We start from the raw sequence: 24,554 nt of genomic DNA on the forward strand, positions 1-24,554 counted from the left end.
GCATCTTTCAGTGTGTTGCCAGCTCTATAGTGGCCCAAGCTGCCAATTAGCAGGAATATTGTAAGAAATATCTAAATAAGTCCATTCAGGAGCGTACCCACATTCAGACTTGTGTGTATTCTGTATTACCAGTTGGAGAGTAAGCTATCCATTGCTCTATCTGTTTATTATTGTGCAATTAGTAGAGGACAATAGCTAGATAATATTCTGAGAAAATCAGTGGTGGGGCTAGCTGTGCCCAATACAAATGTACCCTAAAGGTGAAGGCACACAGAGCTACTAGTAGCAGCTACTTTTTTATGGCTACTAAATGCTACTTGTCGTGGTTACTAAAATAGACAATGCTGATCATTTACTGATAATTGTCTCTATGTGTGTTTTAGCAGAGGCAATTTTCAGTATTGTTTATGGCAAGGTATTTTCTGGAGTTTAGTAGCCGTGAAAAAGTAGCTGCTACTAAGTAGCTCCATGTTTCTTCATCTTAAGCCGCTAGTCCAATCAAATTATACAGTTTGCTTGAACCGAAATAATCATGGCTTCTATACTGAAACTATGTATGCTTCCAGATATGGCGCAGACGCTGGTTTGTATTGCGACGAGGAAGGATGAGTGGAAACCCGGATGTTCTGGAATACTACAGGAACAAAAACTCCAAGAAACCCATCAGGGTTATTGACTTAAATGACTGCGAGGTGCAAAAATACATTGGAGTCAACTTAATAAAGAAGGAATTTGAAAACAGTTTTGTCTTCATTGTGAAAACAATCCAGCGCACATTTTACCTTGTGGCGAGGACAGAAGAGGAAATGCAGAGCTGGGTGAATAACATCACTCAGATATGTAACTTCGGACAGCTAGAGGATGGAACAGGTAAGACTTACTAGTACACCAAACACAATGAAGCTGCCACCTTAGGCACAAGTTCTGATGTACCAAAATAAAACCATTCCTCCTTGCAGCTCGATGACCCTGGGGAAGACCAAGGGGTCTTTGTTCTGTGTTCAGCCTTTTTCTCCATCCAAGCAGGGATGTATGTATAAGACCATATAATATACACGTTGTAGGCCTGTGCAATATACAGCTAGATAAGAGAATGCAGTTGCCTTAATCTCTCCAAACTAAGATATGGAATGAACATCCTTTGCATTTGTTTGTTCTTGGGAGAAGAATTCCCCTTCCTCTTATTACTTCCTGTTACATTTAAAGAGGAATAAGTGTTTTGGTTTATTTTGTAGGATGTGCTCACAAACTGCTGTTATAAAAGGTCCCATTGGAAAGGAAAGGCCTTGTAACAGTACAGCCAGAATATTTCTGCATAGTATTACAATATGCAATGCAGCTCTTGTTGAACTCTCAGCATCCACTGAAGGAAGATATGGGTTGCTGGCAGTCAAAATCAATAGCAACAGGAGGGTTGGAAGTTAGGAATCTGATCTAGGTATTTTTGCCTCAGGTTGGGCCCTTAGTGCTCAGCCCACCCTAATAATTCTATAATCATTTTAACTTGGGGTTGTTTTTTAATGGCAAATTGTAATTTCTCTTAATGAGAACAAAGAAAGATATTAAACGATATTGACTGAATCAGTCAGTATAACTATTGTGCTACTTAAAGATGCCCAAAGATGCTCTATAGGTGGAGTAACAACAACAAACTTATTGAAAGAGAAAAAACCATAAGCTATCTGTAGTTCTAGTGTTTCTATATGTATGTATGTATAACTTTATTTATAAAGCGCCACAAGGGTACGCAGCGCTGTACAGTCTTACAGAATACAAAATTACACACAGGGAGGACAAGTGATATAATAAATAAATACAATAAATACATATATGTATATATATAAGTGCCGTGTGGTATGAGACACAGTAGGAAGGAGGTCCCTGCCCCGTAGAGCTTACAATCTAAGTCTCTTGAGACAAGTGAAGCATGAGCAAGTTAGCCAGGAAACCAGCACTGCCTGCTGCACTCTGAGGAAGTGGCCCTTTAACAAGCCCAGCTCCACCAGATCTGTACAAAGGATGTACAACGAAAGCACTTGATTTCCCAGAAAATTTAGTCTGTGACATCAACGGGAATAAGCCTGATCTGAGGACCATGGCATCAGCAATTCAGTATCATTAATGCAGTCACAAGCCCCCTTTTCATCAAGCTATAATGTCCCTACACTAAGACTAATGGCACCTGGGGTGGTTGATCCGCTTTTCTCCACCTGCATTTTGTACACAGGTGGAAGAAAGCAGATAAGCCCCCTTTCCTTCCTTTATGTAACCCCACTGACAAGCATGGTGTCACAGAGTGCATTTTGGCATGAAAATGCATGCTTTCATGTTTTTACACTGAAATCCGCACAATATAGTTATACACAGGCTGACACCATGCCTGTCAGAGGGGCTACACAAGGGAGCGAATGGGGGTGGATCCTCTTTTTTCTGCCTGTGTACAAAATGTGAGTGGAGAAAACATGGAGGAGCGGATTGGAGCAGATCCACTTTTCTTGTGGGTTCATTTGCCCTCTGTACCACTAGCCTAAGTAATAAAAACAGTAAAATAAAAAAGAGGGAACACATCAAACGAGCCTAATTTCACCACCCGAGTGAAAGAACATCAATCAGGCTGAACAGGTTGCCCTCTGCCCAACAGTTGGATCACATGAGGGAACTGGTGCAGAGTCCATTGCATGTGAACCAACCACATTTTCTGCTTGTCCTATTCAATACTAGAACCCACTATCAGATACTGATAAGTGAGACATCAACTTCTTTCTGTCCCCATGTAGGTACCGTTTGATACACTAGGCTGAGTGTTGGCCTGTGGATAAATGCAGTCTGAGAATCAGCCCCTTTACTAGCACCAACCTTACCCTGTGCACCCCGAGCCACTCTCTGAATATGGTTAGAAATGAAAAAAACAAAAAGCAACTGAAAATATGGCAAATCACTCTTTCATTTAAAGAGAAAAAATGTCTAAAAAGAGTAGCATTTTGCCAGCGAGGGGAAGTGTGTGGCCTTATTAGGTCATACTTACACTCGTTTCACTCCATTCTCCATTTATACATAATTTATTCTGCCAGCTGCTGCATTATAACATTAATGCACAGCGATACTATTACCAGACTCAAAGCAAAGTGTAGTGAGCCTGCCTAGCACCCCAGGGAGCATCTTACAGAGCTGAGCAGCCTGAAGGTTGCCTAAAGGTTTTGTGGGCAGTATAATTAGCAAGCAGCAGCATAAAGAGAGGACCATGTAAATAACTGCAAAAGCTTGGTCTTCTAAAAGAACAAATAATGGACCCTAAGAGAGAAAAGATTTGTGTTGTGTAAGGAGAAAATAATACCTGCTTATTTATATCTGTCGTTATTTACCTATTCATCCTTAAAGTTTTCCAATCCTTCTTATTAATGTTTTTTTCCCCTGATGTAATTGTCCCTACTGTCCCATTTAATTACATATTCAGAATTAAGAATCATTGTCTGGTCTGTGTGATGCATTGGCTCCTGTTGCTTAGCTAATGTCATTCTATGGCAGTTGGAAACTTTTGGCAGAAAAAAACATTGATCCCCCCCACGTGTTACTGTGCACTGCTTGTATTTCCACCAAAAAATGCACACAAGTATTTTCTGCCAAAATCCATCCATACTACTTTAAAAAGGTATTTCTCAAAGAGAATGCATAGCGTGGATTAGCCTAAATTTTTATGTCTGGATGCTTAAGGGAGGTACTGTTTTCCACGACTTATACTACTTCTACTTATTATAATACACCAGTTTAAGTGAGTCATAACTGATTATAACTGATGACATCACTAAGCACAACTTATAAAGATACAAAATATATATATATTGAGCTACATAGGTAGTGTGCATTTTTTAAACACTTTGCCCAGCTGAATGGATTGTTTAGAGCATGTGTTTGCTCTTAGATCTGACAGGGTGTTGGCTGAGTTACACTTGTACATACAAACAGTTAGGCAGCACATACATCATATTAGGTCATCCTCTATTTTGGCTTAAGTAGGGCATTACTAACTGTTGGTCAGGAATATCGGGGTAGACAATCACCATGGCAGCTCCCACTCATATGTATAAAGGCAAACATGCAGAGAAAGAAAAGATTCTGTGCTCACAGTACACTGTGCCTATGTACTACTCAGCCTGTTGAAAGGGTAAACAAAAGGGAGGTAAACCCTTCTTTCAGTCTGAGTGTGTGGTTCCCTTCAAGTGGTTAATTTTGAGAGAATGTTCTTTGGTGCTTTGTTTGCATTCAGTGTCCTCAATTTATCTTTGTTGTTAATCGAGATAAAAAGAAGTAGATTTGAATCTCTGTTCTGCAGAAATACTTTTGCGGTGTCTGATGCTAATGGAAACGATATATCTGCTATCCATAAGCTGTCATCATTGTTGTATGCATCTCCAACCGAGAACTGATGAAATATTAACTCTCATAAAAGAAGCCAAGGCTGTTGCTATGTCAGATTTATTTATGGTACAACTCCCATCCCCCCCCCCCCCCCCAAATGTACTGTAATCCACAATCTGTTTCACTCACATGTATTAGGCAACCAGATATGGGTAGTTAAATGCAGGATACTGGGGGACTGGAGGGCAACTAACCAACTCCTATTTTGGGGAGGACTTATCTGACCTATCCTGCCTCCCCATAGTTGGTACAGTAGATGATAGGTAGAGTCAGCCTTGTAGCAGCCATAGCAGCCATACACAGTCAACTGCGGTGGGTTTCTCTCATAGGCATAGTGTATTTATCAAAGGGTAAAAATAGAATTTCCCACAGAGGCCAAAGGTGTTGTTATTCTTAAGGACATATTTATATGTGTCCTGTTGGTTGTATGACCACTATGTCTTTCCACCCACCACCTATAGCAACCAGCAACAGATCTGTATTTATGCCTTGTCTAAAAAGGTAACAGAGGTTACACATCTAGAGTATAGACACCAGTCATCATAGTTATTTTATTTTAAAGGTCAAGTACTGAAAACATAAACTGCACTTTGCATTAATCCATAAAACTGACTTAATCTGCATTATTTCATTTATACCTTGCATAATACAATAGATCTATAAATGTCCTGTACTATATATCCTTATAAACCATGGCTAGTGATGCCAGCTGTTACAATGATGTTTAGTGATGTAATTTGTGTCACATAAAATACTGAAACTTGAGTGTTATAACCAATAACAGACTTTCTATTATAAAATATGGCCATGTCACTGGAACCTTGGTGTTCGATGAACTGTATAAAAGCACTTGGCCTTCGGGCTTGTGCTTTATACAGTCATGACTTTTGATATCTTTGTATTTTACAATTATTTCTCAAAGCTATGTGCCATCCAAATATCAGCTAAACACATTAGAGTTCATGTATTAAAGCCCTGGACTCTAATGGAGAAAATAGCAAGCCTTAGTGCTCTTGCCTCCGGGGCATTGCTGCACTCTACTCCTTGCACCCATTGGCATTCTCTAGCTCGCTATGTAAATACCACGCACTCTAGGGGCAGCACATAGATGTCCACTTGAATTTCCACCCCTTGTGAATATAGCGCTGCCAAAAGCTCCACTCTAGGGGCACAAACACCAGTCCCTGTGGCCACTGTGTCGGCGAGGTGCAAAGGTACATGTTTTTTCACTTTCATCCTGTCCCACCATTCTTAAAAGAAGCCCAGTGGCTCAGAGAAAAAATGCTCAGGGAGTTGTATATATAACAGCTTAAAAATGTATGTAGTTAGAGAACATATACACAAACACAGAAAACCTTCATACAAACTTACATACAAGTCCTGTTAGAATAGTTTCAGTATGAGGTGTTCCAGTTCTTAAAAAGTAGGTGGGGAGGCACGCGAGTCAGGAGCGTAAAATATCTCTGCTTGGCGGGAGGTAATTACAGACTCTGTAATTCTGACAGACTAAGCTCTCCTTTAATGAGGGTGCAGCTAATGACTGGCATAGCTACAGCCCTTGAGGAGTAGGCCTGGGCACTGTTAATTAGAGGTGCTGGCAAGTCAGGGAGATAGTGATTTGCATGAGATCACAAGGAGCAGACCAGGTTCTACTGCTTTTGACCAAATACCGAGGGCGGCTAAACTGGGTCAAAAGGATTTCACCTTCAGAAAAACAAATCATGGTACTATGAAGCATTGACCTTGAGTCCCTGAGTTCATCAATGTTTATATCCTTGTTTAAAGGCTGCTTTGTAGTAACCTGAACCCAATATGGAGTGTACCATTTACAGTACAGAGTGTGGTTATAACTGCAGTTGGGGAGACACTCTCCGTTTATCTCTTTGCTTAAATACGGGAGGGAAGGCATTGTCCTTTGGTGACATGGAGGAAGGCTGGGCTGTTTTGCAGTCTGGCAGCAGGGGATGCATAAGGACTGCACTTGGTAATCATGCACAGTATCTGCTAGGGAAATAATGTGAGGACATCTGCAGACAGACACTTCCTGACAGGACGCAACTGTTGCTGCCATGTGGTCCATCTGGTGGCTTCGCAGAGAAAGTGCACAAAAAAAACTGCATGAAAAAATGTTGTTGTACTGTCACTTGTGTGCGTTATAATAACAATGGTGCCCAAGGGTGTGCTGTAAGATGTGCGTTTACCCCCGAAAATGTTCAAATTTTCTCTCTTTTCCTTTTACTTAAGAGGCCTGTTATTGTTCTTTTGAGTGAAACTTGGAGATATCCTTTCCCATAATCTGTATTACCAAATACACAGTGCCAATGTACAATTCAAACAATTTTCTAAATCCTAGTATTCTTCCCTAGATTGTGATGTAGGCACAGATGGGCATTTCCTGGCACGCAGGGCCAGAACTAGGGGGTAAGCAGAAGAGGCATGTGCCTAGGACACAGTGTTGGGTTTATAGTTAACTAGGCACATAACTCTGCTGCCTCCTCTAACCCCCGGCCCTGCGCATCAGGCAAGTTGTGCGCTGAACGGAGAGGAAAGTTGTCAAGTTGTCAGAGACAGGCAATACCGAGGGTGGGGGCAGATGATGGCTGGGGCTTGCCTTCTCCTTTCTGTTTCAGCCCCTAGATTGCAGCTCAGAGGCAAGCCAGGAACACCACTGGTATTCAAAAAGCTACGGAGTCCTGTACTTACTGATTGCTTATGGCAGGGCACAGGGATCTCTTGCTCCTATTAGTGCCATGCTTTGCACTACCTGCCAGATTTTTCAGTAACACGGACTATTAAATATTTGGGCATTAAGGGGCATAATTTTGCCCCATGGTGCCTTGGACTTAGTAAAGGAACCCACTTACCTTATATTAAATGCTTAGGGCTTATATGTTCATACAGAAAGGGAAAGGGTCGCCATCTTACTATGTGAGGCCAGCTAAAGAAAAGGACATATAATGATAATTATGGTACAGAGTTATCTCTTGCATCTTATATTGGTTTAAACCTGCTCAAAGGCCACTGTCTACAAATGACGAACGAGAAGATTTGCTGCCCTCGAGACATCTGCACCACCTGCGGGAGACAAATCTCCTGAATATACCTTAGCATTGCTGTCAATGTGTGAATCGTCAGCAGTAAAACATATAAATCAGTATGCACTGGAAAATGAAGGAGAAGGCAATTTCTGTCACGGGGTTATGTAATAAAAGGCACTAAGTTTGCAGTAACCCAAAGCAGCCAATCAGCAGGTAGCATTTACTGATCACCTGTTTAAAAGCAAACATCTTATTGGTTGCTATGACTTACTGCACCTGGGTAAAGTTAGTGCCCTTTCACCCGCACGTGAATAGCACAGATTCCTTCAAACAACAAATCTAACCATGTGCCATCACCCTTAAGCTGTCCATACACATACAGCTCCTATTGTAAAGAAAGAAAGGGCTTTAGCATTTCAAATTTCAGTATAACCAATTAGGATAATGTAATACATAGGGGGTGTAGTTTTACTCATTACAGAGGTTTCACTTAATGCTTTTAGTTGCTGGTTCCCACTTTAACTTGCCAAACTGCAGATCCCAGCATCTGCAGAGTGATGAATGGTGAAGACTGTAATTTGGCAGCGTTTAGGAGTTGCTTGTGAGCTGTGGTTGAGCAACTGTGCTCCATATAGTCATTATGCATGTATGTATTTGTATGCTTCTCACTCTTATAACCATTACCCAATTTTATTTTTTTGGCAGTTAGACTGAAAATACAACATGTATATATATATATATATATATATATATATTTGATTTCAGTTCGTATCATGGGAATGCTATGAAACCTGGAAAGATCTGGCTTAATAATGCTACAGATCTTCATGCCTCTGAGCCCTTGTTATGTAAACAGGCCTGCTCTGAGAATCATTCTTTTTTGCTCATTTCTTGGCCGCTCTCCCCAACTGTGTTTATCAGCCAAGGAAACAGTGTTCTTTGGAAATATAAACACCTGGTACAAGCTGGACTTCACTGCGTCCCGCCTTAGCCTTTAATAAATGGCATGTGTACAGTCTCCAGACATGTAAATATGCTAACATTGGGATTACTCTTTTAAACAGATTCTGTTGAGAGCCTTTCTCATACGAACTCCTCTGTCCAGGCGTCCCCAGCAGTCTCCACTCACACGTCAAGAATCACAGACCCTTCTTTCTCTGTGGACAGTGCTTCTGCAGACATCACATCGGAGGAAAACAGGAGTGAATCGGAATCCATTTTCATCCCAGACTATTTGTTTTTATCAAACTGTGAGAGTGGCAAACTAAATAGTGCCAGGTATGTGCCGCAGATGCTGTGTAAACACCACCCACTCACCTACCTGAATACTCTGAATATATATTTCACTCTTTCAGTTCCCTGTAAAAATAACTTGCCGCTCTTTTATATTTACTTATATACCCATTCTCTAAACAAGGAACATATTTGCATATACTCGCTTACAATAAAGCAGGCAAATTGAAACCTTTGCCCCCTGTGCAGAATGTGATGTAACAATAGCCACCAATTAGTCTACTGCACGTTGGAAAAACAAATATCTGATTGGTTGCTGTGGGCCCTGTACTGGGGCCTATGCAGCTATGGTATTCACTTAGCCTCAGTGAACTGCAAAGGACACAATGTAATTTGGTCACTTCTCCCTTAGATAATAAGCTGTAACTCTCTGTCTCTTAAAGGAGAACTAAACCCCTTTCTGTACCAGGTGGAGGCTTCCTTCCCCATCTGTGCCCTCTCTGAGAGGAACCATATGTAGTGAAAGGAGATCTGGTTTTTGCCAGCACTGCCCAAAGCCAGGGGCCCAGAAGCAGAATGTGACATGGCAGAAGATGGCAGGCACCAAACCCTTTGTACATTTGTTTAACTGTTTTGGGGGCCAAGGCACTTTTTGGTGCATGCATGGAACACTTGCAGACTAAGGTAGGGGATGTAGGTTGATGGATAAAGAATAGACTAGAAGCTAATGGCAAGCTACTGGGCCTCACAGCAAATTTTATTTCAGGGCCAAATTTGGGGGATGATTTTGGGTCCCATTTAACAGGTGCAAGTTTTGCGCTTGCATGGTTGCATGGAGCATACACAAATTTGTGCCCAGACCAGTGGCAAGCACAATCCCTTTGGTTTTCAGGAAGAAGAGAGCTGCATACCAGGAAATAAAACTGAGTCTGCTAATTTTGTTGAACCTAGCAATGTGCGCTTTGTGATCCCAGGCTGCCCAATATCTGGGGGGGGGGGCGGTGCAATTACCCCACAAACCAAAGCAGACTGATTGTGAGTCTTCTCCTTTATTGTTATTCTTAATTGTATTGCTTATCTTTCTAATTATTCCAAGTTATTCTATGATTGCTAGGGCAAGTAAACAGTTTAAAAACCAAGTCCAAGAGATGAAGAACAAAAAAACAAATAAAAATATACCAGTTGGTCCCAAACTGTGGATTTAAATGCAATAGGGGGTGGGCTTGGAGCAATGGCAATGGGCCAGTTATGGTGGCCAGTTGCTCTCCTAGATACACCTAAAATCCAGCTTGAAAGTCTGGTAAGGTGAGATTTGGGGTGAATAATAATATCCTTTCCAAGATACTGTCAAACTATGGCTGAATGATGGATGCACCAATATTTACCCATATATATATAATGTCACCTCATGCACTAAAGGGGGCCATAATCAAAGCTTAAGCATTCAAGTGGGATTTGAACTGGAAAAAGTTTGACGATGACTGGTCTTCACAGTACTAAAAGTAAAATGTAACGGAAATACTCAATTTAATATACAGTGAGCAGGGAACATTTGTACTCTGCTTATTACTATGTATGCATTGTAGTGCAAGTGCCGCTATACTGCTTTGGTTTGCAGAGTCTGCATTCTATAGATATATAGCACAGCTCCTATTAGAATCTAATATTCATCAGTGACATTTTTCATTCATCTGTAAAAGGTTTTATACGCCTGCTGCCCACCTCCCACAAAATATATTCAGGGGGGGCTTTGTACCCCCACTTCTCCCCACTGTGCCACCTACCACTGCCCACAGCAAACAAGTGATTGGGCTGCAAAATCTGGAGCAGCTAGGCAGGGGGAAACTACCATACAGCAGAGCCCTTGTACTGCAGGCCCCCCTATGACCGCAGGTTCTGCTGTATGGTAGTAATGTCACTAGTACCCACTACATTTAAACTGGCACAGGCAGACTAAAATCATTTAACACAGGATTTGATGGGAAGTGGAACACATAAAACTGCATGGCAAATGCAAATTTAAACACCCATGAGTAGAGCGCTGTTGGGAAATGGGATACTTGGCTCTTTCTGGGGATTTGAGGGCTGTATTTTTACGCATGTGGCAAGACAAGTGTTTCCAAAAGAGATCTCATGTGACTACAGTGTCGTTGAACGAGAATCAATGTGGGGCAGATTGGCACTTCATTTTTAGACTGCTAAAAATCTTTTACGTTATGTTTTGGGCATCTCTAACAGCCCAAGGCAACCACAGCCCTTAGCAAGGAACACATCTGTCCCTCTAAATATACCCCCAGTAGCTCCCCATCTTCTTTTCTGCTGATTCACTGCACGTGCTCTGTGCTGCTCTCACTTACCTGAGCTTAGGGACCAACTCACAATATACTGTATATATAGAATAAAATTGTAGCAATAATAAATAAATGTGACATATAAAGCTAATTAGTGAATAATACAGATTATTACTGCATGCCAGTTCAGAATCCAGTGCAATTAGCAGCAGAACTTAATAATCAGCCCTGTAGCATCATCTTATACCGTATAACAAATCTCATAGTCTTTCTGATAATATGCTACAACCCCTAAGCTTAGCTTCTCAACAGCTGCCCAAAGCACACTGAGCATGTGAGTGCCACTGACACCCCTAACAAAATCCAAGGTGTGGAGCTCCTGTGACCAGTTTGAAGTCTTGGATCATTGCTTCTTTAGAGATGCTGAACCTTTAGGCTGGTGCAATAAGTTCAGTATATAATCTATAACATTGCAAGCCATATGCATTTGTAGGGTTTAGTTCTTTTTTAAGCTAGTTACACATTGACTCATATTTTAATGGACAATGCACCTTACTGATAGAATTTATTTGTTCTCTAAATTTCCATTGAACAGCTTTAATCCACGAAGAACACACTGCACACACAAATGATGTCTAGCTCACTGGCATACAAGAGGAACAGATTGTTTTCTTCAGAACTGTCAGGGTTACTGGGAAGTGAAGCTACCATAAACCATTTCATTGCAGATTACATTTAATTGGACTGCAAGTTGTTATAAATTTTATTATTCTCTAAACAGACGGGCTAGTTTATAACCCGACTAATGTTTTTCTCTCCGTGGATCTGACAATGTTTCCTACAGTCACACCAACCAGTTTCTTTATATTTGTTGGGAATTAATTGTTATGAAAATGTTTCTTATTTAGTCACGCAACCAAGAAACGCTATAAAGTGAATATTAATTTTTTAATTGTATCTTCTCTACATGAGAGGAAAGCGGAACTTTCATATAATCAAGCAGATAAATAAGAACTTTATTGCTGCCATCTTGTGCCAAAGTTTCCCCCCTATTAGTGGTGCACACATCTGGCTAGGGAAATGGTTTTCTTCCTGGTATTCCAGATATATTCAGAGCAAGGGTTCTTGTAACTGTTGTGTGAAGCTAAAACATGTTGTTACCTTAGTTTTATCAGCATTTTTGGTATTCTACTCCCCAAATCTTTTAGAGGTTTGGTCATATAAATTAGTCCCTTAATTCCTGAACAGTATTATGTAGATGATTAGTGGATCTATTATTGAGTATACTGATAAAATAATAATCTTCCAATATGGTGGGGCAAGAAATCCAGTTTGAATGCTGCTGGTCAACTTGGTTCAAAGTATTGCATCCCAGTAGACTTCCGTGTGTTTGTGGCTCTGACAGGGATTGGAGGCTGACCTCTGGTTTGAAAGGCCCACTGATACTTGTGCCCTATGAGCCCATTCCATAATTTTGCATAACATAGAACCAGTCCTTACAACCTATACTTATTGTCTACAAATGTCTGTGTTGGATAGGCCTGCCAGAGGATTTACTAGTGGGCAACAGACAAGGACAAGTTCCATCAGCCCTTTCTATCATAGGTCTATATAAAGGGACACTGCTGCCATGAGAAAAGTTGAGCATCTTGCCTCAGGTGGCAGTGCCCATTGTGTTACTATGGACAGCAAGAAGCCATTTTAAAAGTGGAAATTCCAATTTTTAAATTGTAGTTTCGGCCTCTGCACTAGCAATACAGCCCCCGCTCACCCCCACTTAAGTTAAGCGCTGGGATGGATGAGGGGGTGGCACGCCTCTGGATTGCCCCTGTCTATATGACACCTAGTAAATTTGGCACCATTTTCATCTAATTATTGTGAGAATGGTCCCTCAAAGTCAGCTTTTCTGATGGGCCCTAGGAGGCACAGTCCAACACTGAGTAATGTTCATCAGCATCCCAAGTCTGGTAACTGGGCATGCAAAACACTAATAGCAATGCAAGGTCACGTGGCAGTAAGGACAGGCATAAATTACATGATTTTCTGTTCTTCCAGCATGAGAGCAGCAGTGCAGGTCTTAACAGATTTGCAAGCATTAAGGTGAACAAATATACAAATGTATCCTTACCTGTTTGCATACTCAAAGGAAAATACCCATCATTACAACACATTTACATATATACCCTCCATGGTAAAAATCCTTTATATTATATAATTATATTTTCCAGATAACATTTGTTACCGCAAAGAGATCTTAAACACAGAAAAAAACAATTCTTCACTAGCACAATATTCTGTATACAATATAAATATTTAAAGCTCTTAATAATGAGGATTTTATTTAGCGATATAATTTCAGCACTCTTCTTATTTAATCAGTGTTTCAAGCCAAGAAGAAGAACGGAGTGTTCTCTCTTGCTGACACTTGAAAAGATCAGAGTCCGTCCAATCTGTGAGAATTAGGGGGATGGAAAATTCTGACTTTGGTTTAAAAATAGCCGAATTCTTGGTTAAGTAGATGAAACAAGAGTGTCACCCATGAAGGAGGACCCTGCCATCTTGTATGTGGACAAGTATGGTACTTTAGCAGTCTTTAACCTATAAACTATACGCTACTTCATTCGTCTCTGAAATTGAGAAAAATTATGCAGTATTCGTGCCAAAATGTCTATATCTAGCACAGAAACTAATGGAACATTCCTAAATTTAGCTATCCTGCATTCTTACGACAATAACTTGCAAAATATTATTCACATGAAATAACGCAGGGAAGAATATATCATTTTTATCATTAGGGTTTGTGTTCCATTTTTCCTTAACTTGGCATGGGCACAAAAATGAAATTAGATGTATCAGAATGATCGCCTGAGCAGTTTTGCAACTTACCTTAAATATATTAACATATTTTATGTGACAAGTTCAAGTAACAGAGATAGTTTTGAGGGAGACTGATACAGTGTCGCCTTTCCCTTGCTGGGCTATGGTCTGGAACTCATCAAGGTTACAGTGTGCCTTTCCATATGGACTCCTGACCAGATACCTATACCACAAAAATGCTGTTCAAGAATTCTATAAAATGTGTGCTTATAACTGGTGCTTAGTTTTCTCATGTATTATTCACATGTGTATTATAAGAAATACTACCCCTATTTTAATATTAGAAGACACCTTGTAATTCCATGACCTGTATAAAAAAAACATGGCCTGCAGCCTGGTATAACTCTTGTGACTAGTGTTATAGTTTATAATTTAATAGTTTTATAGTTTAAAATGTTGTAGGATTTATTTAGGCCTACGGTGGGATGCTGTCTGTAGCTGCTTGGAGTTCACTGGATGTTTAATATGTTTAACCATACATTCTGCCCTATTCAGGTGTGATGCTTGGTCAAATTCTGAGAAATCACTGGAGCAGACGTCTACAGATGATGTGTTTCTTGACTCGGTGCAGTCACAACATTCGCATAACCAGACACTTTTTGGGGTTAACCCTAACCATAATAATATGCCACCAGCAAGCTTAATTATGGTGAAAGACTTGGATTCCAATGGATCATCTAGTGACTTCTCATCATCCTCCCCATTGTTGGGGCCATCAGTACCACAGACATTTTCAGTGGATTATACTATAATCAGTGATGGTGAAGTTTTGCCAATCACTCCACCTCCAAGACCACCCAAACCAAACCATTTTTCAGAAGGCAGGCCAGAGGTGATTTCTATTGGTAATCTTCAGAATGGACACTTCTTCCCTGGAATGGTGCCAAGAAGAATTTCTCTGTCCAGTTTGGACAATGTGAGGAACTGGAGAGGTAAGGTGCATCTCCTTATTTATTGTGTGTAACAGTATAATGGGTTGTGGATAGTAGCTATATCCAGTATCTCTAAGGTTCATTTTGTATATATCTGGTAAGTCCCACATTAAAAGTAGATTCCAGGTATTGATTGCTAGTTAGTTTAGGTGGTTCAGTTGGGGAACTCACACCATGCATTGGTGAACTCCATATTATAGAAACTTGGAGTAAGCAAGTTGCAAACTGTAAAATTAGTAAATTGACAAATAAATTATCTTAACCTGATTTGGCCAAAAACCCGTGCTGAGGAAAATCGTAAAGATGGTGTCTTGTCTCCAAGCTAACAATCGTATTATAATGGGGGCCTATGGAGACCTGATATGCAGTCCTTGCCCGATGGGAGTTTCTAAATTGCCTGATAGAATATTATTTTAATTATTATTATTTGGTGCTCTTAAATATAATATGTTTATAAATGCCAACATTAGTCCTTACTAGAAATTATAAACCATGTTGACATGTTGGTTGCGGCACATGCTGACAAGATTTATGCCCAGATAAATAGAATCCAGAGACGTGTTCTGGTCTGACAGTGCAAATACACCAGCCTGTATACACAGTTTATTTTATGTACACCAACCTTCTCACAGTAAATTGCCAGCTAAGTGATCTACAAAGTATGGCTGATGTTTTATATGTTTTAATCCTGTCTTCTGCTCTGTAGATTTAGTGAAGGCAAAATAAACACCCTGTTCCAAACTGGCTTTACTTTCACTTTATTTTACCATAAATTTCCAGCAAAACATGTGCAAAGGTTAATCTGCTTTGTTGATATATTTGTCTTTATGTAGTTTCATTATTTACAAGAAAATTCCATAGTTGATAAAATATCCTTGTTTATGCATGTGATCTGCTCCGTATGTTTATGGATTATATTCAAATTCTGTCTTTAAGGCGAGCTGGAAGATTGGTCATTAAGAACAAGAGACAAGAGGCTCAGTTTAAATCTGGTAAGTACTATATATATGTTTTTGATGTAAGCCTGCAATACAAGGGAAGATATGAGCAGGGCACTCCCCAACCATGTTAGCACTAAGGCTAGGATTTTCTTAACCCTCCTATTAGTAAAGTTGACCGACCATACATTATAAGATCCAAATGATCAGATCACAACGACAGGGATACAGGGAGATAATTATCCAGTCCTGTTTTTTTTTAGGCCTAAATCCCTCTTTAAAAGATAACAAGAAATAATGTCTCAAAAAGGCCTGGAGAGGACATCAGGTTGGTTGACAGGTCTGATGCGGCCTTTGATCCGATGGGAAAGTCAAGCCTGTCTGATCCATATCTGGCCTTATAGATGGCCCCATACATGGGCAAATAAGCCTCTGAATCGGTCTGAAGGGCCCAAAATCAGCAACTTAAATCTGCCTATGTGTGGCTACCTTAAGGCTTTGATCATATAGTTTGGCCATCTGGGGTTGCCTAAGTGTGTATGCCATTGTATCACTATGGAACTGGGCCCCAGCAAGACAGCTTTATGAGCAGTGATGGATTAGCAACTCTTCAGCAGTAATTATTGTATTTTAAATACAACAAATGAATGGGTTTTAAAACCAAAAAATTAAACTTAACTTCATGGTAGAAAACATAATTCTATGCAACTTTCTAATATATGTTAATTGCATGGTTTTAAAGCTATTTAAAAGCCAATACATGTTGGCACTAAAATAACAGATAGCAATGTAATGAGGAATCCCTGCACTGCAGCTTTGTGCGGCAGCCCTATGGAACATATATTAAATGGAGACATAGGCCCCCTTTACCAATTAGAAAACTGGAATAAAGCATAATAATAATGATCATGTCTAGTATAAGCCTTATGCATGCTAATGGCTTAACCAGTTTCAGTTGGGCTGCCTTGCATTGAATCAGGTGGGCACAATCACAGAGCGAGTAACTGCAATTGCAGTTGGTTTGCTGCATCAGTATGATGGCTCATTGTGGATGTAAATACCCACAGTGTGATCAAGGGTGTATATATACAGCAGAAATAATATGGCTGGCCTATCCCCACCCTCCTCTGCATAGTGCTCTGAGGAGTTTCACAGGTTAAGACACCCAAAGGCCAGCATAGGAAGCATAAATAATAAAAAGAACTGACAGCTAACAGACACTGCTTTCCTCTTTCCCAAACACTTCTGTTTTTTATTTTATTTAATAGAGTAGAGACACCTAGTGGACAAGTTGAGAAGTTTTAGGATACATAAAGTGCATTATAAAGACAACAATGGCAGTTCATGAATAAAATAAAAAAGTGAGTGTTGCAACTGAGTTCAATATGTCGGTCACAGACTAGTACCTATATGTCAGGTTCACAATATAGAATTAGCACCAAGTATTTGCATTTTGCACCCTGGTCCCCCAGTAGAAACATCTGGAATGCAAAGAGTTGCCCATCTAGTAGGCAGCAGGCTATAGGAGGAATGGGACATAGGTGCCCCCTGCCACATCCCTAGCATGTGGGTCATTCAGAATGACAGAGTAATCATGGAATTTATGGCATTTATTGCAGGGCTCCCCCTGTCAGTACTGGGCTCTGTGTCTGGCACCAGATTTCTCCCTTTGGACTTGTTATGACATTTTTGTTGGACAGAATGAATAACAAGAGCATTGACCCTGTAAAAAATCTGATATCTGTTCAACTTGTGCAAAAATCATGGGCCTTTTTAATGCACTGTATTTTGAACAATTGTACAACAGCCCTTTGCTAAAACCTTCCTGTTTGGCAACAAAAACATATAAATCAGTATTAGCATGGTGCTAATTTACAAGAATAAATATCCTGATGAATATGAGCTAAAAATTGTCCAGCAATAGCTGCGTGTATGTCCTAAGTTCAGAAGTACCCCTGGCATTTTATCCTGTCCGAGAGATGTGCCTGCCTGCAATGATTTCTCTCTATGTGATAAAGCTGAGCTATTTCACCCAGAATGGTATGATAACCATGATTTATTTTTTAAAAGCACCAGACAATTGCAGACGATTGCTTCCCATTATTATTAAAAGGAAGCACATGGCTTATGGAACAGGGCAAGGATTATCAGGCAAAATAACAGATGTTCGCAGTTTATCATGATTACGTTTCCTGTGTGTCATTAACCACACATTTCTAATTGATAATAAAGGGAAATGCCTCTGATCGTGGAAAATTCTGGTGCAAATGGTGAAACATTCAGTGGGAAGCTCAGAGATGTTTGTTAGCTCACCATTGTTAGTAAAAGAGGCAGAGATAGTGGGATGTGATCCCCTATCCCACACCATCCCTAGGTTGGGAGCATTATTTTGTGCATTAGTGGAGACCAGGGGGAGTTGACAGGTGTGCTGCTCCAGGCAACATGATGTAGATTCATCTAAGGTGTAACATGCGTTTTAAGAGATTGCCTTCCACAAGTAATCTTAGTACTGCCACTTATTGCTCTAGTGCTTCCAGCAGTGGATTTTCACCTTGCTTTACCTTAGCCCAGGCCCAGACTGGCAATCTATGCATTCTTGCAAATGCTGTAAGATGCTGTAAGAAGCCATAGACAGTCACTATTTTGGGCGCTGTTTGGGCCTCTGTGTACTTGGAATGCCGGTGCACCAGGGCCTATTTTAAATTCCAGTCTAGACCTGCCTTAGACTTAATTTATTTGGACAGATTCAGTTTAAGACTAAACACATTTTAATACTGAGTAAACATTTGTAAACATTGTTACCAGCTTGTCATTTCGTGTGACTAAAATTTTCCTGTACTGCCAGCCTAGGTTTGCACCTCTTTACTCCTTAACATCTGAAAGCTCAGAAGACAGTTATGTCCCAATGAACCCAAATGCTTCTCCTCCTGCTTCCGAGTCAGACTGCAGCACAGATGGGTATATCCCTATGAGCCCGGTAACGGCAGCCTTTCCGTTCCAGTCTCCTGTTAACTCAAAGGTTTCTAGTCCGCTGCCCGAACTCCCAACAGACTTGGAACCACCTCCAGTGAACCGTGATCTCAAGCCTCGTAGAAAGAGTGAGTAAAGAATACCCACCCACATAGCAATCTGTATACACACACAGGGATATGGTGAGAGTACTTGTACTAGTACTGTATAACATACTAACATACACAATTTACTGTTGAATGTAAAATATTTTACTAATCAAACATATGGGACATTAATTCATATGTTTCTTAACCTAATTTTGACTTTCTGTTTTCCTAGTGCGCCCACCTCCTTTGGATTTGAGGAACCTTTCCACTATTAGGGAACACGCTCCTCTTACACGAATGTGGACAGTGCCTTAGTAAGTAAATACAAGCAGATGTATCTTGGGAGGTTTCATTGTGCATGTACACAGTGTCTTTAAATTTGTTGCAGTTACATAAATACTCTAGTTTCTTTACTGCTACTTTAAAGCATCTTACTTCTTTAATATAAATGGTTGTTTCACTCTTTTCTTATATTTCCCAGTTTTCAGTCTAATATATGTCCCACAAAGCAAGCACTCACAACTTTCTTTCCCTTTATACAATAAGAGTAGAGATGGGGGTTAGCACCTATGAGCTGCCTCTGTCTTCTCAGTAATGTTCTATAGCAACAGTTATGGGGAACAATAGAAAAATGTATATTTAATGCCAACTATGGCAGTAACCATCAGTGTTGTTAGATGTTTCAGATAGGGTCCTGTTAGATACCATGTAGACCTCCTCAGCCTTATCTCCCTAAATTGACCCAGACGTTAAATAGAATCAGACTCATTTGGTATGAAAAGATTTGTCAGGTAAATCAGACAAAGATATAGTTGTATAGTGGCCTCGATAAAGGAGCATATCCAGCCATGTATCACCAGCTTTGTGGGACCACTATATCTCTTAAGTGCCATTAAAACACATTTCTGATTAAGAAGCATGTTGTCTTTGGGTGACCAGATCACTTGAAAATACAGGGACACGTCTAATAAATACATGTTTCAGGTGTCCTTAGATGTGTCCTGGAATGTTTGAGTAATCTGATCACCCAATGCGTTGCTGATAGTTCTACCTGTATGATGGGGGCTCATAGTTATTGTTAAGGGATATGAATAAAATACTGTGCCACTTTACTCAAAACATCTCCGCAAACCCTCACAGTGCAATTCTGTCTTCAAGACACTAGTTTTTAAAGAGACTACAGCAGAGGTTATGTTGTCTGCCCCCTTCTGTTAGAGAAGCATAATGCATTTACTTTGTGATTGGGAAGTGTATCACTAAAATGATCTTCTCTAAAATCTAAGCATGTGTGGCCACTAAAGGTGTTTTTTTCATATTACTAGTACTTCATCCCATGCCAGTGCCTACCTACAGTATATTTTCTCCAGTAAAGAAGAATTACAGTTTGCATTTGTTAGTGTTATAGTTGGCCATGGCATATAAAAGCAGCATTTTATCATTATAAAGAGAGACAGTAGTTCATGTGGGTGCTGATACCATTGGGGTGGTTATGTTCTGTAGTAAAGTAAAGTTAGAACCAGCTGCTTTGCATATGATACACAGACAGTGCTTGTTTGTGGTAACTTGGACTGGGTGGGCAGTTATTCAGTTTGACCCATCATTGTTTACTCACTAGATGCCTATCTCAGTAATGGATTAATCACTTACACGGTGTTATTTCAACCAAAGCAGCACAATTGGGACATGTTTATGGGACATATGTGCAATGTCAGTATTTGGCTGCTTTTCAGGGCATCTGTATCATGCTTGTCTAATATGTATTTTTTCCCCATAGCAATCGAACCAGCTTTACCTCTCCAGAAAGTGACTGTATTAACTCAGCTGGAATCTTTTCCGGTTCTGGTTTTGGAGAAGACGTAACCTACATTCAAATGGTAATCGTCTCTTACAGACAAATGGAATGCTCAATTGACCCACTGGGGCTCATTTACTCTTGTACCTACCTCCATTGCCCTCATTACACTTATTAATGTGAAGAAGACACAGGGTGCTAATATGCAAGGGAGACCCAGGCCCAGACTGGCAATCATGGGCTCTGGCAAATGGCAGAGGGGCTGTTGTAAGATGCCATAAACAATCACTATTTATTGGCCTGGTGGGAAGGGTGGGTTGTGTACTTAAAATGCCAGAGCTTATTTTAAGTTCAGTCCAGTGCTAAGGAGACCTGTATGTTTTAATAATAATACTTTATACTTGCCTTTGACCAAGAGCACAGGGCTCCCATAATGCATCCTCCTACTAATTTTTTGCATATTCAAAAACTGCATGCCATTCCCATTTTGTCCTGGGTACAATTACCTGACATTTACTGTGGAACAGAGATTTAATTTTTTTCAATTCTTAGGTGCAAAATTTTTTTAAACACTGACCTTGTCCAGTGGAAGTAACTCAGTAGATGAAAACAGGACACTGTGCATATGTGAGTCTCACAAAAGAGACGTTTGTTTATAGGTTCTTTGATATGAACTGGCTGCCAAATTACAGGCAAAAGTAATAGTAGTTTTGGGTAGATACCCTCCTGTACCAGGCAGACGACTTACAACATATTTGGAAAATTCCCTTAAGAACCAGGCAAAAAGATAATTTGCCCTTGGGCCCCCAAGTTCAGAGGGGCTGTTGGCCAGAAAATGTAATTTTCAAAATTACATTGTTTAGTAACGTAAAGATGTATTTAATATTCGCATCAGAGGTGTTAAAGTCAATGTAAACCCTGGAAACTAATGTAAAATTGCTTTTGAGTTAATGTTTGCTATTTACATTAATTATAAATTTTTTCTTCTTTTGGAGATAGAGTTTTAAAATTGCTAATACAATACATTTGAAACAACAGCGCCACCTGCAGGTCTTTCCAGCTATTGTTTAAAAAACTGCTAATATCTTGATAGTTAGAAAAAAATACAAGAAATGAATGTAAATTACAATAGTGCTAAAAGAGCGCTCCTAGCAATTTTACATTCATTAGTTTTCAGGATTGGCATTTCCTTTAAATGTGGAGTGCAATAACAACTGAAAATGAGCAGGTTCAGCATCCATGATTGATATTGTTTTGGGGAAGGGGGGGTATGTTGTTACCATAATAACCCTGAATGGCCACTAGCAAGACAGACAGAGTGAAATTACATTAAGAAGAGACTTCTTGTAGAATATGAAGCATAAAAAATAGTGATGTGCAGGTCAGGAAAAACTCAACCCTGTCCCAACCCTAACCCACAAAACCTTAACCTGCAACCAACCCAAACCTGCACAATGTTGCCATTGTAGGACCCACACCCAACCCATACCTACTTCTAGGTGTGCCTTAGGTTCCAAGACTGGGAAACATTTGGAGCAGAGGTAGAGTGTTCTTCCTCTGTCTGACCCACACCTAACCCAAACCCGTCTGACCTAAGGGTAAACCTGTGGGTCTTGGGTTAACCCACACATGACTACTCAGAAATGCGCGGTATCAATGTTCATTTTATTTGCAATACTGTATATTCTGTATAATAATAATTTATTATTAGAATATATTTTAATACATAATAATTTCAAATGACAAGTTGTACTTTATGCTTCTGATTTTGTACAATAAGATATTTTCACATGTAACAGCTACAAGTGAAGAATTCGCCATCTGCCTCCTCTTAATTATAGCTGATAGCTCAAAATAACATGTTGTGACTTCAGCATCAATATGTGGCTCTGCATGTTGCCTGTTCAATCCAGTTGGACCCCATCTTGACACTGCTGCACAAGTGAATTTATTTCTGGGAGAAGCCCACTTGCTAAGAGCTGTTTGCTTATTGAATTGTTCTTTGCTGCTTCCCCTTTAGGAACATAGACAAGGGACCTCCCCTGTCAATGGAAGTTTTCCGTGGCCACGGAAGTTCAATCTGGACTATTTGGCACTGGACTTCAATTCTGCATCCCCCTCACCTGTACAGAAGGTAGGCAAACACATAATGAAAAAACACTTGGGAGTGGGAGGTGTAATTGAGCCATGACAGCATGCTAACCAGAGCTGATTGGCTGGTTAGTAGGATCCATTTCATTAGCAAGTGACATGCCACTTCTGGCTAGTGCTACATCCCATGCCTAGTCTAGTGCTATTCTGTGAAACCTGAAATTCTAGTACTTAAAATAATTGCTTTTCAGACTGAAACACTTGAGGCATGCTCTTTTCCACCTAAAAACATTTGCATTTTGTTCTATACCGAGAGCCTTCCACCCCATATCTAATGCCTGCACATCTCTTCTATTACAGAAGCCATTTCTGTCGGAGGAGCAGCGTGTAGATTACGTACAGGTAGATGAAAAGAAAACCCAGGCTTTGCAAAACACTAAACAAGAATGGACTGATGAGAGGCAATCTAAGGTTTAAAGCAGTATTGGTTTCTTTTCGGATTTTTTTGCACTATTGGAAATGCAGCTAAATAAACAGACTATGCCAGTTTTCTTCTGTTAAGAAGGAACAGAAAAGGGAAAATGTGACATTTACTTTTTTTTCTTTAAAATGCTCTGATTTGGTATGTTGCGTTTTAAAGACAAATTCACCACACTAGGGATCTGTATATACTAACTGGGAAATGTATTCTCCGTCTTCCTGTTCTGTAAGGATGATGTCAGTAGGCCCACAAATCACATTTGGGAACTGAAGGTTACTGAATGGCACAGAAGTCCCTGTGTTAACGGTGTCAATGTTGTGACTTGATTTGCTTTTCTGATATATCATAAAAGGTCAACAAACTGGGCTGCTTAGGGGGAAATCAGCTGACTTGGACTTTGGATTCACTCCGGATATTCTGGTCCCACTGAAGCACTGTGCTGGGTGGATTAGCCCCAAGACTGGCAATAACTGTTTCTTTTGTAAATGGCAAGTCTAATCCACCTGTAACATTCCTCAATGAATCTATAGATACAGAGACAAATAAGCATGTTTGTCTTGTCCAGTCATTTAGAAAAACAGGTATGGAATCTGTTATCCAGAATACTCGGGACCTGGGGTTTTCCGTATAAGGGATCTTTCCGTAAATTGGATCTCCATACCTATAGTCTACTGAAAAATCATTTAAACGTTAATTGAATCTTAGGGGATTGTTTACCTCCAACAAGGATTAATTACATTTTAGGATTCAGTACAAGATACAGGTAGATACCATACCTGTACTTTTTTATTATTACAAAGAAAAAGGAAATCATTATTTTTTTTTTTTAAAAATTGAATTTTTTGCTTATAATGGAGTCTATGAGAGATGGCTTTCACGTAATTCAGAATGTTCTGGATAATGGGTTTCCAGATAATAGATCCCATACCTGTACTCTTAATGGCAAACTAAAGGCAATGTGAAATCTTCAGCAAAATATGTGGCTGTACTAAAGGGCTAATAATCTACAGCCATATATTGATAAGGGTCATCATTACAATAATGCTCTGCAGATTTACCCTTTCTACTGTTAGAAGCTTGATTTATGGGCATCTGGTAGATTTTAAATGGTAACTTAAGATGATCTAAAAATAAAAAGTGAAACACTGAAGGTAAATGAAGGGCAACATATGATGCTTGCTTTCTATACTGTCCCCATTTTGGAATCTTTGTCTATCTCTCTGTCCATTGAAGCATGCCAAGGATGTAGCCACAGCAGCCCAAAGCCCACTAGTATAAGCCACTCCACCAATACCAGGAAAGGGACAACTAATTACTGAAAAGTTACAATTAGATTTTACACAAATTTATTTTGGAGAAGTGGAACGTCACTGTGATAGTTTTACAGTAAGCCATGTGCATAATGT

The 24,554-nt window shown here is 39.9% G+C and overlaps 1 protein-coding gene across 4 annotated transcripts in view; it reads left to right on the forward strand.

Annotated features, from left to right (window-relative positions):
* The window catches only part of gab3 (GRB2 associated binding protein 3), a 206,281-nt gene extending 182,328 nt beyond the window's left edge, over positions 1-23,953 (forward strand). For all 4 annotated transcript variants that reach the window (XM_031891912.1, XM_018096707.2, XM_031891914.1 and 1 more), the window contains 9 exons: positions 567-870; positions 8,519-8,732; positions 14,351-14,787; positions 15,724-15,779; positions 18,571-18,823; positions 19,017-19,098; positions 20,559-20,658; positions 22,597-22,710; positions 23,028-23,953. In XM_031891912.1, the coding sequence (XP_031747772.1) occupies positions 567-870; positions 8,519-8,732; positions 14,351-14,787; positions 15,724-15,779; positions 18,571-18,823; positions 19,017-19,098; positions 20,559-20,658; positions 22,597-22,710; positions 23,028-23,144 (1,677 nt within the window). In that variant the 3' untranslated portion in view covers positions 23,145-23,953. The remainder of the gene's footprint in view (positions 1-566; positions 871-8,518; positions 8,733-14,350; positions 14,788-15,723; positions 15,780-18,570; positions 18,824-19,016; positions 19,099-20,558; positions 20,659-22,596; positions 22,711-23,027) is intronic.
* The last annotated feature ends 601 nt before the right edge of the window (positions 23,954-24,554 follow it).

This window comes from Xenopus tropicalis, chromosome 8 (assembly GCF_000004195.4).
Source record: "Xenopus tropicalis strain Nigerian chromosome 8, UCB_Xtro_10.0, whole genome shotgun sequence".
In the NCBI taxonomy this organism is placed as follows: domain Eukaryota; kingdom Metazoa; phylum Chordata; class Amphibia; order Anura; family Pipidae; genus Xenopus; species Xenopus tropicalis.